This window comes from Nyctereutes procyonoides, unplaced genomic scaffold, assembly GCF_905146905.1.
Source record: "Nyctereutes procyonoides isolate TBG_1078 unplaced genomic scaffold, NYPRO_anot_genome, whole genome shotgun sequence".
In the NCBI taxonomy this organism is placed as follows: Eukaryota; Metazoa; Chordata; class Mammalia; order Carnivora; family Canidae; genus Nyctereutes; species Nyctereutes procyonoides.
This window is the reverse complement of record NW_026575035.1, coordinates 25,945,124-25,962,388: the sequence shown is the minus strand read 5'-3', so window position 1 is coordinate 25,962,388 and position 17,265 is coordinate 25,945,124. Positions and strand designations below refer to the sequence as shown.

The 17,265-nt window shown below is 34.5% G+C and overlaps 1 protein-coding gene across 1 annotated transcript in view; it reads right to left on the bottom strand.

Moving 5' to 3' along the window:
- PXDNL (peroxidasin like) overlaps positions 1 to 17,265 on the bottom strand; it is a 428,332-nt gene that overhangs the window by 87,658 nt on the left and 323,409 nt on the right. Inside the window, 1 exon segment of the mRNA XM_055318359.1 lies at positions 2,200 to 2,312. Coding sequence (XP_055174334.1) covers positions 2,200 to 2,312 — 113 coding nt within the window.

Sequence of the window (17,265 nt, the reverse complement as noted above, 5' to 3'; positions counted from 1 at the left end):
ATAAAATTTGAATGGAAGGAAAATTTTCATAAATCTACCACCTAAAGCATCAAAATATTTTAATATTTTTGCTTTCTATTTCTTTTTTGTATGTACTGCAAAGCTTTATATATCAGTGTTTCTCAATTAAATTATACCTTAAGAAGATAAAATGACCACATTTCATCTGAAATATTAAAATGTATTCAGTTATAATTAGTATGGATTTATGTTCTTCACTATTATGCTGTTAATTTTTAAAAAGAAAATGAAATTGGATTTCTAAGAGTGCATTAGAGTGGAGTAGGGGTAGAGAGGCTTCTCTCCTACCCCTCCCCAAGAGGCTCATAGGAAACCGAGGATGGGAACTGCTGTTTCAAAAGAACTCATACCCCTGTGATGACTAGTAGGCCAGAATGTAACCAGAAAGGTTCAGAGTGAAAAAATGCTTCATAGGTCTTCAGATTCTCACAGTAGCCTTTGACCACTTCTGGAAAATAAGTCTAAGGTAATGGGTGGCTGGTAACTCAGGGTAGGAGATGAGAGCAAGTAACAGAACCTACCAAGTGGAGAGCAAATGGAAAAATACCAAACATAAATAAGTGATAAGTGTCCTGGTGCACAGGCAGTAAGGCCCATGGAGTCTTTCCTTTAGGAGTACCTCTTTTCACTTCCTCTTGCTGGACCATCATTACATCCTCTTTGCAGATAAACTCCCTATCTGCTCTCCTATGTACTGCCAGAACTCTCAGGCTAAACCTATAGTTCTATAGTTTCTGTTTAGAGTCTCCAAGCTATCAGATAGTTTTCCAATAAATTCCTATCTGTTTATTTTGGGAGTAGCCTAACTCACATCCATTTTCACCTTGTGAATAGAAGAAGATTATTATAAAGATTAAAAATGGTACTGTACTCTCTGTGTGACTATCATAAATAAATTTAAAAAAATTAAAAAAATGGTACTGTATACAAAATGTCTGGCATATAGTCATCCCTCAATCAATTCATTTGGGACTAAAAGCTACCTTTTAGAAATTAGACTGAGCTATTTTTCTTATACGATTATATGATACATTATTTAATATAATGTCAAATAAGGCCTAGAGACTGACCAAAATGTGTACTTTTCACACTTCTTATTTTTAGTATAAAATATTTGAATTATATAATATTACACTTGAAAGAAATTACAAAAACTAGTCAGACTGTTTGAGAGTACATGAGTCTAAGGTTTCAACTTTGAGACCACTAAATTTATTTTTTATAAAGAACTGAATATGATGTTCTGCTACGGCACAAAAAAAAAATGAACCACCAAAACTAAGGCCTTGTTGCTACATGGCAACAACAAAAATAAACCAAGTGTTTTTGGAAAATAACTTTGTAAATTTTCACAAATTTTACTTTTTGTCAAAATTTTCTATAAAAACTGTCATTCTGATGTATGCAATTTCATTTATTTTTTAAAAACATCAGAATCTGAGGGGCTCCTGGGTGGCTCAATCCGTTAAGCATCTGCCTTTGGCTCAGCTTATGGTCTGGGGATTGAACCTTGCACTGGGCCTCCTGCTCAATGGAGACTCTACTTCTCCCTCTCCTTCTACGCCACCCCCCTCTCTTGCTCTCTCTCTCTCTCTCAAATAAATAAATTAAATTAATTTAAATTAAAAGAATATCAGAATCTAAGATCAATCATTGCATTTTTGATAAAAAATTAAAATGAAAGAAGTAATTACTTTGAGAGAATATATAGCTTAAAGACCAAAGGAAGTAAAATATGTAAATAAGAAGCTTTATTTCTTTAAAGTCACTCAACTTTTGAACTTACAGGACTTTTTTCATGTCACTTTGTTTTAATACCAAGTTTTTAATTCTTGTTTCAGCTAATGCCCTACTTTTAATCAACTTTTGAGTAATTAATTCAAAATTATTTCTTGTTAGCCACTAAAACTCTTAATTTATATAAGACAAATTAAGTTTTTCCATAGAAGAATTTAATTATGAAGCTTTCATCACTAAGCAAATGAGAAAGGATAAATTTTATCAAAGCCCTGAGCCAAAACCAGATCTAGTCACTTAAAAATAATGAACAAAGAAGAAACAGAAAAAAAACTTGTTTACAAGAGTAATAAATCAATGTGAGAATCACTACTTCTTTTCAGTGGGTCAATACATTTGTCAGTGTTTTTAATATTACTGTACCTTTAGTTGAGATCTTACCTTGTTCCAGGTAATTATGGGCTGTGGTTCTCCTTCAGCATGACACGAAATGTTTATATTCTTTCCAACCTCTACACTCGTATCCTGAGGTAGTTGAGTAAACACTGGGAGAGCTGTGGAAACAAATCAAAATGATGTCATGTCAATACCATTTTTGTCAACCAGCCACATCTAAGCCAAATGGCATAAATCTGGAGATGATACTGGTTAACCACACTAGTGTTTTAAAAAGCAATTACTTGAACATCAGAGAGTGTAATAAATATCAAAGGCAGGGTACTGATAATTAGGATAGAGATGAGAAGAGAAAATAAAAGAGGAAAAGAAATATACAAAGCCTTTAATCTTAATACTTTAACCCTAACCTTTAACCTTAAATGTTTATAATATTTATTTCTTCAGCTGAGTAGTATATATAAGGATTTTTACTAATCTTTTTCAATATCTTTTCCAAAGTCTGAAATAAAGATACATGGTAACATCAAATTTTATTGCTGGCTAAAATAAAGAGATTCAATCTTACTTTGTTTCCTCAAAAAGCATAGTATTATGATTCACCTAATATGAAATAGGTCATTGAAATAAACTTAAAACTATTAGGGAAAATAAATTCAAAATATCTTTTCAATCCAAAACATAAATTTTTAGGAAAGAAATAAAATCTTTTTACTAAAGAATTCTATCCAATATACAATGTCTTATAGAAACTAAAAGAGTAAGGTATGTTTCTGACTCTTTTTAGGTTTACCTTAAAATCAAAACCAGATAAAGATAGTACCAAAATCAAAAAGAAAAAAAAAAAAGAAACCCTATAGACCAGTACCTCTCATGAATATAGACACAAAAATCATTCATAAAGTATTGGCAAATAGAATTCATCAATACAAAAAGGTTTATACGCCATGACCAAAGAAAGTTTACTCCACAGATGTAAGCCTGATTCAGTATTTGAAAATCAATCAAAGGAATCTACTATACTAACAACTAAAGAAGAAAAGTCCTCATAATTTCAACTAGTGCAAACGTGTTTGACTAAACTTAACACTTACTTATGAGTAAATAAAATCTCTCAGAAAAATAGCAATAGTTTACACAACTTGAAAATGAACATAGATGGGAAAATGGTGGAGGAAAAGGAATCCTAGTCCTGTTTCGTCTCTGGAATTCAGCTAGATAGCTATCAAATCATTCTGAACACCTGAAGACTCAACCAGATATCTAAGAAAAGAGTTGCTGCAATTCTACATGCAGAAAAGCAGCCACTTTTTGCAAAGTAGGAGGTGTGGAGACACGAATCCGATGAGATATATCAAAAGATAAACCCTGGGGAAGGGAGCCAGTGACATAAGCAGCAGGGTGCAAAATTGGAATGTTTATAAGTCTACACTGGTTGGGGAAGTCCCTGCCTCAAAGGTGCTCAGGTAGTGAAGTGGGGCAGAACCTTGGATGGGACAGTATGGTCTCAGGATCTCCAGGGTCACAGAAAGAACAAGGGTGCCTGAGTGTGGCAGGACTCCCAAACATCAGAATGGGGAAGCCAGCTGCAAACCCAAGCTCAGGAATAGGTTTTCAGCTTGGTATTGTCATAAACCGCACAACCACTGCATGGCTGGGTGACCACTCTCTGAGCAAGAGGCCCATTAAGAAGCAGAACCGCAGGGAGACCTCTCCCTCCATGGAGGAGCACTGTGGTTGCATGCTGCAGGACTCTGCAAAGTTTAGAGAACTCGAAATGGGGTCTCCTTCCTGAGATAAAAATGCTCGGGCACAGGATGGGTGAACACAGAGTGTGGAGGGAAACCAGGGAGACAGGAGTGATTGACTGCTCTTCTGTGAAGGCTCACTGAAGGCTCCAGGGCTGGAGATTGGGTACCACCATTATTCATTTCCATCACCCAAAGAAGTGCTAAAAGCCTTTGGGGAATAAAAACCTCATAGAGCAATCCAGAGCCACTTAATGCTGAGCCGGGCACAATGGCAGAAGAGGTGCAACAATGCCCAGGCACAGACATCTGAGAATCAGTGCAACAGCACCCCCCTCCAGAAGACCAGCAGGATCATCTGGCTAATACCAAGTTTTCTGATCATATAGAACTACAACACTCCAGCACTAGGGGAAAATAGTATATAAAATTTATGTTTTTTTCTCATGATTCTTAAGTCTTCCAGTTTTAATTTTTTTTCTTTCCTTTCCAGCTAATTATCAAATCTTTTTTTAAGACTTTTTTTTTTTAATTTTAATTTTTACATCCTTCACTTTTGGCTCCCTTTCATTGTATTCAATTGTATTTTTGTATATACATAGGTTTTTCTTTCTTTATAATTTTGGGATCTAATTACTTCTTAACAATCAAAAATTATATTTATATAAGGTTGATATAAAAAAGGTTATTAATGAGATGCAACCAAAAAATGGAGGCACCAACTGCTAGGATAAATGAGGCAGAAGAGAGAATTAGTGATATAGAAAACAAAATAGTGGAGAAGAAAGAAACTGAGAAAAAGAGATAAACAACCATTGGACCATAAGGGGAGAGTTTAAGAGATAAATGATACCATAATGTGAAACAATATTAGAATACTCGGATTCCCAGAAGGAGAAAAAAGAGAGCAGGGGCAGAAGGTATATATACCTGAGATATTATAGCTGAGAATTTCCCTAATATGGGGAAAGAAACAGGCTTTCAAGTCCAGGAGGCATAGAGGGCCCTCCTCAAAATCAATAAAAATAGATCAACACCTCAACATATGACAGTAAAGCTTGCAAATCTCAGAGACAAAGAGAAAATTCTGAAAGCAGCTCAGGACAAGAAGTCCTTTAACTACAAGGGTGGAAACATAAGGCTGGCAGCAGACCTGGCAGGCCAGAAAGGACTAGCATGATATATTCAGGGTGCTAAATGAGGAAAAAAAAAAAAAAAAAACAAGAATACTTTATCCATCAAGGTTCTCATTCAGAATAGAAGGAGAGATAAAGAGCATCCAGGACAAATAGAAACTAAGACTTTGTTATCACTAAACCAGCCCTGCAAGAAAAATTAAAGGGAAAGAGAGAGCCAAAAGTAATGGAGACCAGAAAGAAACAGAGACAATATACAGACAGGGACTTTACAGGTAATACAATGGCACTAAATTCATATCTTTCAGTAGTTACTCTAAATGTAAATGGGCTATTACTATCAAAAGACAGGGTATCAGATTGGATAAAAAAAGCAAGACCAATTGATATGCTGTCTAAAAAAGAGTTATTATAGACCCAAAGACACCTCTGGATTTAAAGTGAGGGGGATTGGGGATCCCTGAGTGGTTCAGCAATTTAGTGCCTGCCTTCAGCCCAGGGCATGATCCTGGAGTTCCGGGATGGAGTCCTGCATTGGGCTCCCTACGTGGAGCCTGCTTCTACCTCTGCCGGTATCTCTGCCCCCCGCCCCGGGTCTCTCATGAATAAATAAATAAAATATTAAAAAAAAATAAAATAAAGTGAGGGGGATGGAAAACCATTCATATGCTACTGCATCAAAAGAAAGCTGAGGTGGCAATCCTTATATCAGACACATTAGATTTAAAACTAAAGACCATTCTAAAAGATGAGGAAGGACACTATATCATAATCAAAAGGTCTATCCAACAAGAAGTTCTAACAATTATAAATATTTATGCTCCTAACATGGGAGCAGCCAATTACATAAACCAATGAATAACAAAATTAAGAAACACAATAGTAATACAATAATAGTAGGGGACTTTAACAAACCCTCACTTCAACGGACAGATCATGTAAGCAGAATTTCAAGAAGGAAACGAAGGCTGATGCACACTGGACCAGATAGATATCACAGATATATTCAGTGTATTCCATCCTAAAGCAACAGAATGCACATTCTTCTCAAGTGCACATGGAGCATTCTCCAGAATAGATCACATACTGAATCAAAAATCAGGTCTCAACTAGTACCAAAAGACTGAGATCATTCCTTGCATATTTTCAGATCACAATGCCTTGAAACTTGAAATCAATCACAAGACGAAAGTTGGAAGGAACAAATGCATGGAGGTTAAAAAGCATCCTACTAAAGAATTATTGAAGAACAATTTAAAAAATTCATGGAAACAAATGAAACAATGAAACATACCTATTTAAAATCCTTGGGATGCAGCAAAGGTGGTCCAAAGAATGAAGTATATAATAATACAAGCCTTACTTGAGAAACAAGAAAAGTCTTAAATACACAACCTAACCTTACATCTAGAGGAGCTGGAGAAAGAACAGCATATAAAGCTTAAATGCTGCAGGAGAAAAGAATTAATAGGATTAAGGCAGAAATCAATGAAATAGAAACTAAAAGAACAGTAAAACAAATGATCAAAACTTGGAGCTGGTTCTTTGAAGGAATTAATAAGACCAATGAGCCCTCTGGCCAGGCTTATCAAAAAGAAAAGAGAAAGGACACAAATAAATAAAATCATGATGAAAGAGGAAAGATCATGACCAACACAAGGAAATACAAACAATTATAAGAACATATTATGAGCAATTATATACCAACAAATTAGGCAATCTGGAAGAAATGGATGCAGTCCTAGAGACCTTTAAATTACCATGAAGAAATAGAAAACCTGAATAGACCCATAACCAGTAAGGAAATTGAAGCAGGAGTCAAAAATCTCCCAACAAACAACAGTCCAGGGCTGATGGCTTCCCAGAGGAATTCTACCAAACATTTAAAGAAGAATTAATACCTATTCTTTAGAAGAAGCTGTTTCAAAAAATAGAAATGGAAGGAAAACTTCAGAACTCTTTTTATAAGGCCAGTATTACCTTGGTTCCAAAACCAACAAAGACAACACCAAAAAGGAGAATTATAGACCAGTTTTCCTGATGAACATGCATGCAAACATTCTCACAAAATACTGGCCAATAGGATCCAACTGTACATTAAAAGGATTATTCACCACAATGAAGTGGGATTTATTCCTGGGCTGCAAGGGTGGTTCAACTTCTGCAAATCAATGTGATACAGTACATTACTATGATCTGTATCATATTAGAACCATATGATCCTTTCAATAGATGCAGAAAAAGTATTTGACAAAGTACAGCATCTATTCTTGGTGAAAACTCTTCACAGTGTAAGGATAGAGGGAACATATCGCAATATCATAAAAGCTATATACCAAAAAACCCACTGTGAATATCACTTTCAATGAGGAAAAAAATGAGGGCTTTCTGCCTAAGGTCCACTCTCACCACTGCTATTCAACATAGTACTAGACATCCTAACCTCAGCAATCAGACGACAACAACAACAACAACAACAACAGCAACAACAATAACAAAACAATAAAAGGCATCCAAATCAGCAAAGAAGTCAAAATGTCACTCTTCACAGATGACTTGATATTCGATGTGGAAAACCAAAAGACTTTACCGCAAAATTGCTAGAACTCATACAGGAATTCAGCAAAGTGGCAGGATATAAAATCAGTGCACAGAAATCAGTTGCATTACTATATTAACAATGAGACAAAAGAAAAAGAAATTAAGGAATCGATCCCATTTACAGTTACACCAGAAACCATAAGACACCTAGGAATAAACCTAACCAAAGAGGCAAAGGATCTATATTCTGAAAACTATAGAATACTTATGAAAGAAATTGAGGAAGACACAAAGAAATGGAAAAACGTACTAAAATTTGTATGGAATCAGGACCCTGAATAGCCAAAGGAATTTTGAAAAAGAAAACCAGTGCAGATGGCATCATAATTCCGGATTCAAGCTGTATTACAAAGCTATATTCAAGACAGTATGGTACTGGCACAAAAACAGACACATAGATCAATGGAACAGAATAGAGAACCCAAAAAATGGACCCTCAAATCTATGGTCAACTAATCTTCAACAAAGCAGAAAAGAATATCCAATGGAAAAAAAAATCTCTTCACATTGGTGTTGGCAAATTGGACAGCCACAGACAGAAGAATGAAACTGGACCCCTTTCTTATACCATACACAAAAACATACTCAAAATGGATAAAAGATCTAATTGCAAGACAGGAACCTATCAAAACCCTAGAGGAGAATACAGGTAGAAATTTTGACAATAGCCAAACTGTGGAGGAAGCCAAGATATTCATCGATGTATGAATGGATAAAGAAGGTATAGCATACATATACAATGGAAAATTTACAGATGAATGGATAAAGAAGATGTGGCATGTGTATACAATATTCAATGGAAGATGAGGCATTTATATACTACTAAGTCATCAAAAAAATGAAATCTTACCATTTGCAATGATGTGGATGGAACTAGAGGGCATCATGCTAAGTGAAATAAGTCAATCAGAGAAAGACAATTATCATATGATTTCACTCAGATGTGGAATTTAAGAAACAAAACAGAGGATCATTGGGAAAGGGATGAAAATAAAACAAAATGAAATTAGAGAGTGAGATAGACCATAAGAGATTCTTAATTACAGTAAATAAACTGAGGGTGGCTGGAGGTAGGGCATGGGGGATGAGGTAACTGAGTGATGGGCATCAAGGAGGACATCTGGTGTAATGAGCAGTGGGTGTTATGTACAACTGATGAATCACTGAACTCTACCTCAGAAACTAATAAGACACTATATCTTAATTAATTGAATTTTTTAAAAATTTTAATTTAATTTTTAAAAAAGTAAAGAAAATGAGCATAAACAAAAACCCGTGATAAACATTTACTTAGTGGTAAGAGTGTTTTCCCCTGAGATAGGGAAGAAGGCCAGGATGTCTGCTCTCAGAATTCTGACTCAACATAGTGCTGGAAGTTCTAGCCAGTATAATATGGCAGGAAAAGAACATAGAAGACAATATGAATCAGAAAATAAGAAATAAACTTTCTCCGTTTTCAGATGACATTAATGTCTATACAGATAATTCTAGAAATCTACAAAAATACTTCCAAGTGAGCTCAGCAAGATTGGAGGATAGAAGATAAATGTAAAAAAAAAATCAACTGTTTTATAATTCCAAGCAATGAACATATGGACACAAAAATTTTAAAAAGAATACCTTTTACAATTTTTTAAGAACGTTAAAATTTTTATGTATAAATTTAACATGACGTGTGGTACTTGTATACTACAAAATGTTGATGTAAGGAACCAAATGAGATATAAATAAATGAAGAGACACATTATACCCATGGATTGGAAGTCTCAAATAGTAAAGAATTTTCCAGGAATTGAGACTAGATTTAATGCAATTCTTATCAAAATTTCAGAAAAATTTTTTTGCAATATAGACAAGATTATTCTAAAATTTATATGAAAATGCAAAGGAACTGAACCAGCTAAGCAATTTTCACCAAAAAGAATAAAGTGAGAGGAATCCATCCACTAGATTTTAAGACTGATTATATAGCTATAGTAATCAATATTGTGTGGTATTGACACAGACAACTTCATCAACAGAACAGAATAAATAATCCAATAATTACATAAATACGTCCAACTGATTTTGACAACAAAATTGCAAAAACAATTCAATGGAGGCCCTTTCAACAAATGGTGCTAGGTGTTAGGGTACCCACAGGCAAACAAATAAGCAAACAAACAAAAAAAACTCACAACCTAAGTCTCACACTTTATTCAAAAACTAACTCAAAACAGACAACAAACAAGTATAAAATTTAAAACTATTATACTTTAAAAAAATAGGAAAAAAATCTTTGGAATGTAGGGCAGGGCAAAAAGTTCTTAGATCTTGTATTGAAAGTATAATCCACCAAAGAAAAAAAAAAAGATAAACTGAATTCGATCCCAGGCATCACTGCCAGGAGCCCCAAAAGATACTGTTCTTGAAGTGAGAATTTTATAATCAAATCTTACATTATATTTGGGTTTGGTAAATCTATGGCTTATAGATTCCTGACAATGAATAGTAGACACCTCAGGAGGGCTAGTGACTCTAGAAGGCACAGTGACCTTCCTGATTCACCCAAGGGATCTCTGACTAACACTTGGCATCGTGGCCTCCATTATCTGACATTCTGTATCTCCAACCATGTTCACCTCCTGTCCCAACAGCTACTCATTACTACCACGTATATGCCATCACTTACAATTTTCTGAAAATATCTAATACCACACCCTACAGCAAAGCCCTCTCTCTCTCTCCTGCTCCAACATATCATTTTGACACTATCTAGATTGCTAGGAACTTTCCTCTTCATTCCTGTTGATCAACCTTGTCTAGTGTCATTTTCTTCCCTTTTCAGTCAAGATCCTAAGTTTCATCATCTCTACCAGTTATGTTCCCAAACTCTCAACTCTTTTATCCATTGTCTTTCTGTACAACACATCTGCACTGTGTTCTTCATGCCTGTCCTTCAAAAATATCTGGAATGATCATATGCCCTGGTTTATTAGAGACAAACTGCCTTTGTCCTTTCAGATCCTATCTACAATAAAAAATTCATCTCTCATCACAACCTTCTCCTACAAAACATCAGCATTTTCCATTCCACAGATGCATGGAAATAAAAAAAAAAAAAAACAAGCCAAAACAAGCCATTAGACTATAAATCCTTTTATTTCCTACACTCTTCTTTCATAGAGGTACTTCTCTATACACCCATTCCGAACTGACTTTCTCTTGTCATCAAAAGTGAAGAAATGCCTCTCCTCTTAACGTTAAGGCAAATTGCATCATTGATTTTGCAAATCCCATCCCATCTTCCCACCTGAGAGATCTTGAAACAGCCATCACTCACTCTATTCCTTCTTTCTGCCTTCTCATCAGAAAATGCCTCAGAAAAATAGGCTCTTCCCCTTATTTGACGATATCTCTGACTCCTCTTCACTGTTACCTTCTTACTGCTTGTCTTCCCAAAGAAATTTCTTGGAAAAAATAGTCTCTGCCTATCTGTCCCCCAGCCCCTTTTCTCTGAAGCTTACTTTCCCTTGATTGCAAGAAAATTATTCTTCAGGCCCTTAAACTCAGAATCTGGAAAAAAATGTTTTTATTAAAAGTACCTTTGCATAGCTTTTGACCCATTTGATCACTCTTTCCTCTTGGAGGCAATTCTTAGCTGTTGGGATTCCTTTCTCCTCCGAGTTTCTGTGTCATACTGGGCATTTGTTATGGTACAATTCACACCTTTATTTCTTCTACATTACAAGGAATGCCCATCCTGGGCCCTCTCATCTTCTCACTCAAACTCCTCCCCTGGTTCTAATTCATAATCATAGACTATACAATTTAGCTTCATGCTCATAAATCAACCACCTTAGAGACATCTACTTTCAATCCCAACAAGTATACTAAATGCAACTTTTTCTAAACTGTACTCAGTATCTCTCTCCATTTGCTAATTTATCTGCCTTTTTTGCTATTGAACTAGGAATTTCTTCATATATTACAAATAATTTTTAAAAACTTGTCAGTTACAAATGTTGCAAATATCTTTTGTGTCTCTTTGTAAAAGTGAATGGAAGATACAAATTTTAACTAGATGACTTATCAATCTTTTCTTATAAGATAGTGGTTTTTATATTTTGCTCCAAAAATCCTCCTGTGGGCAGCCCGGGGGGCTCAGCAGTTGAGCACTGCCTTCAGCCCAGGGTGTGATCCTGGAGACCCAGGATTGAGTCCCACATCGGGCTCCCTACATGGAGCCTGCTTCTCCCTCTGCCTCTCTCTCTCTCTCTCTCCGTGTCTCTCATGAATAAATAAATAAAATCTTTAAAAAAAAATCCTCCTGTGCTACTATTATAAAAGTCATTTTTTAATTCAGAAATATTTAAATATTTATTTTTAATATTAATTTTTAATCCGGAATTGATTTTGGAGTATAAAGTGAAGATATCATTTCCTGTTTTCCCTGTGACCAGTTGCCTAACACTATTTATTGAGATCTACTTTCCATAGGGGAGCAGTGCCACCACTGTAATGAATAACGTCTTTCCTTCTGTTCCATAGGTCAATTTGTCAATCTCTATGCCAAAAACACAATATGTTAATTATGACAGATTGATAACATCTTGCTATTAGATTATCTTAGTTATTCTTAAATCTTTACTCATTTTAATTAACCTTTCATTTACTACCAAAACCCTTCCAAGATTTACACGGGAATTGCATTGACTAAAAATCAACATTGGAAGGACTAACGTCTTTACAGGGGGATTTATCTTCTCAATTTCTTCCAACAGCATTTTTTTTCCTACAAGCTGTTGCACATCTTTTGTTAGATTTATTTATTTGTTTTAAATTTCATTTTATTGTGGTAAAGACACTCAACATTTATCCACCGTCTTAAAAATTATTAGTTACTAATCAAAGGTCATAAAGTTTCAGTTAAGCAAGATGAAGTTCTACACATATGCAGTACAATATTGTATGTATAGTCAAAGTTAGATTTATTTTTAACTAATTTATACTTTCTTGCTATTTTAAGAGGTATTATTTTTTTTAATATTATATGTATGTATATCTTATTATAGGTATATTATAGGTATATTTTAAAAATAAGATTAGGTATTCTCTTCATTACTGACTTGTAGAAAGAAAAATATTTTTATTTATTAATGTCAATTAATGATCTTGGTAAACGTTTATTGTTTCTGATAGTATATTTGTAAATATTTCTGAATTATGTATGAGGAAAATTCTATTACAAAGAAATAATAAAATCATATTTATTCTTTCTAAATTCATAACATTTGTTTATATTTCTTTTCTTTTTGCACAGGCAAGGACCATCCATTACAGTGTTGAGTAAATGCAATCTTCTTTCTATTCCCAAAGGAAATATCTGTAATATTTTATCTTGAAAAGCATCATTTTAAAAAATGTTATCTACATTATCTATAAAAAGCTTTTTTAGTAGAAAACAGTTTAGTTGTTTATTTCCATATGGCTAAGATCATTTCTTAATAACGAATAAGTGATAAATTTAATGAAAAGTTTTGTCCTTATCTATTTATTAATATCATAATTTGTCCTCCATTAATCTATTAATGTCATTGGATTCAGTTGGTCATTATTTTCTATAGAGATTATTTTGAATTTTTTCTCACAGTATTCTTTATTAGTTAAAGTTGAGAACTACTCCCTGTTCTATTTTCTGTAATAGTTTTTATAAGGCTGAATTGATCTTAGAGTATTTAGAGAATTTGTCTGCAAAATAACTGCCAGAATTTTTTAATTCTTTTATCTTTTATTTTTATTTAAATAGTTGATTTTCTAACTCCACCTTTTTCACCTTCCTGATTTGAAACTTATTGCCAGATCTTTTTTATTTTTGCCACTTACCCTTGATATTTTGCGAAATATATAAGAATATTATAACTATCTTTATTCCAATAATCACTTTCCTAACTGATATTCCATTGTTAGGTAGTATTTAATTATGTGGTTTTCATTTAGTGCCACATCATAACAATTATTATTATTACTATTTGATACAGAAAATATGATAATATTACCTATATATTCAGCTGTTTCTTTGTTCACCTTTGATTGTTTTTTGAATATCATTTTTTAAGACCTTTCTTTTCTTTATGAATTTCCTTTAGAAATTTCCATTAAGTAGTATTATCGTTGCCATTCTCAGTTTACTGAAAATATCTTTATTGAGCCCTTGTTCTTGAAAGATTGATAGTTATATAAAACCAGATTTACTGTTATGTTTTCTTAGATACTTTGAAGTTTTGATTCCAACATCTTGTTTCTTCTGTTACTCCTGATATGAAACCTATTGTTAATTGTTTAAGATCTTATTTATTTATTCATGAGAGAGAGAAGCAGAGACATAGGCAGAGAGGAAGCAGGCTCCATGCAGGGAACCCTATGTGGGACTTCATTCTGGAACCGCAGGATCATACCCTGAGCTGAAAGCAGATGCTCAACCACTGAGCCACCTACATGTCCCAAAACCTGTTGTTAATTTAATTGATATAGGTGATTTGCCTTTCCTCTCTAACAATTAATACCACTACTGTGAACTACCCATTGAATGAGGAAACCATATCAGCAGGGGCTTTGGAATAATCAGCTGTGAGAAAAAACAATTAAGGTTAAAAGGCCACATGCTGGGCAGCCCGGGTGGCTCAGCAGTTTAGCACCCGCCTTCACCCCAGGGCGCGATCCTGGAGACCTGGGATCGAGTCCCACATGGGGCTCCCTGCATGGAGTCTGCTTCTCCCTCTGCCTGTGTCTCTGCCTCTCTCTTTCTCTCTCTCATAAATAAATAAATAAAATCTTTAAAAAAATAAAATAAAAGGCCACATGCTGAAGCTGGGTCCAGGGAAATAAGCAGTAGGGGAATCTTGATATGATCTCTGAATAATATTCATATGATGCTGGGGAACTAGCCTTGCAGAGGACCTTGAGGATCAGACAACACCTCGCAGCAACAAAAAGGAGAGAGCCATCTTGCCATTGGCTTCCCATCAGTGAACCTGTCCCTTTCTCTCTGTTCCTTCTTGGCCATCTCTAGTCAGGAAGAATTGAATTAAAAAGAAGTAAGTATACAAAAAACTAAACCTTGTCTTTTCCCACTCCCTACACTCAGATGGACACCCCAACCTACTGGAGTCACCCGCTCCAGCCTATACTGATAGAAGGCCAGGAAAAGAACTGTGGGCATTATACATTGTGAGATTTAAGTATTGAAAAAAAGAGGTGGAGCCTTGTGGTTTGGGGACATAAGGGTGGCATTTCCATTTTTTATTAAAATAATGGTCCACTGGCAACAGGGAGGATGAGAAACAGAAATGTACTACTAGTTTTGTTCATAAAACTACCATTCGTTTTCAGTAACATTAGGAAAGCACTAAAGCCCACTCCACAAAAAAAAAAAAATAAAAAAAAAAAAGCTGGAGGGGGGCTACATAAAGCAGAGAAGATCTAGTGGAGATGTGTGTGGAAGAGGCTATGACACAGATCTCAAGAAGGGCCAGGCACATAAACTTCCTTATTCTCCAGAACAAAATCTACATCATATGTACCCAGTGTTAATTTTTATGTGTCTACTCAGTAATTCCCCCAAATTTTATCGAATTGTTATCTCTTCTTCACTCAAAGGAAATGGCATCTTTTTCACCATGACATTCCCATATGAAAGGGAATCAATTTGTAGATTAGATATTTTGTTTTAATGTACTATCTGTTACTGTTTTAATTTATGTAGCTTTATTATATGTTTTATAATTTAGTAAAATAAGTCCTCCTTAATTATAGTTCTTTTTCAGAATTTTCTTGGTTATTCTTTCTTGTGTCTCTTGGCTTATTGAAATGATTTGTCTCTCCAAATCTCTATTAATTGACAGTATTGACAGCAGAAACCTTTCCTTAGTGAAAATATTTATACCATGTCTCTATTAAGCAGGATTCTGGCTAATGAATTCAGTAAAGCAAGCATAATTTGATAACAAATCCTAAAAATTCATTAAAGTATATAAAAGGAAAACTGTCGGGCAGCCCCAGTGGCTCAGCGGTTTAGCACGACCTTTGGTCTGGGGTATGATCCTGGAGACCCCCCGATCGAGTCCCACGTTAGGCTCCCTGTGTGAAGCCTGCTTTTCCCTCTGTCTGTCTCTCTCTTTCTGTGTCTGTCATGAATAAATAAATAAAATCTTAAAAAAAAAGAAAACTATATTGTATATCTATGCAAAAAATCCAGGTATGTAAATCTATTTTATCATGTTGAAGAAATGTCTATTCAGATCTATATTAACTGAGAGTTTTTAATTATAATAAATGTTGAATTTTATCAAATGCCTTTTTTAGCATCTATGGCAAGAATCCTGATTTTTCTTCTAAAATCCATTAATATGATAAAGTATATTAATAGCTTTCCTATTATTGCACTATCTTTGACTTTCTGGAATGAAAACCACTTAATTATGGACAAATATGTTTTCATATGCCACTGGATTCTTTATGATTTATAATCTTGTTATTATTATGAGACAGTTTAACCTAACCCCCCCCCATGAAATTGGAAATTTCCTCCACTGACAATCCAGAGAACACTTTGAGAAACACTTCAATACACACAAAATGGGTTCTGCAAAATACTGTAGGGGTAGTTATTGGTAAAAAATTGTTAATAATTTCAGAGATAAAATGGTTCCACTTGTTATATGTTTACTTGAATTCATTAACTCTTCCAATCCCACTGTCATGGACGTTCAGGTCACCTAACACATCACTTGGCATGTCATAGATCTAATGGTTTCTTATTTTTAGTGTTTTTTTACTCCAACATTTACCTATTCATTTTGGGCTGATTAATATTCTACATAATTGATCTGGCCAACAATTGGAAAGTTCCATAGTATAGTCAAGCTCTGATACATTCTAACTCAACCAACCATCCTAATCACTTCCTCTCTATGGCCCTCTCTCCCACTCCATTCACATAGTGTACATTCAACCAGTAAGGCTCTCTGTTCATTAAAAATTTTGTTTGTTTCTACATTTGTGCCTATTGCTAATCATATTTTCTTAGTTATGGATATTTTATAAATTTATCAAATTCCTCCATATATGTCAACTATTAGATTAAATTATATATTCTAATATTAATTTCAATAGTGGCACCTTAAAATATCTTAGAGAGTGGAGAAATCCTTGGAGAAGGAGCATGCTTCTAAATTGAGATCTAGAAGGACAATGGGAGCAAGTCTATTCAGGTGGAAGGATGTAACAATGGGGCAAAAAGAGGACAAAGCTAAGACCATTAACTTCAGCATCTTAATGATTTATTTTATTTGACCATAATGTATTGATTTAATATAAACTCCTTTTAAAAAATATATTAATGTAGGGGTGTCTGGGTGGTGCAGTTGGTTGAGCATCTGACTCTGATTTCAGGGTAATGAAATCGAGCCCCAAGTCAGGCTTTGCTGAATGCAGAATCTGCTTGAGTTTCTCTCTGCCTCTCCATTTCTCCTCCTCACCATGAGTGCTCTCTCTCTCTCTCTCTCTCTCAAATAAATAAATCTTTAAAATAATTTAAAAATCAGGAGGTCTTTATATTACCATTTTTAATTTTAGCTGAATTAGTT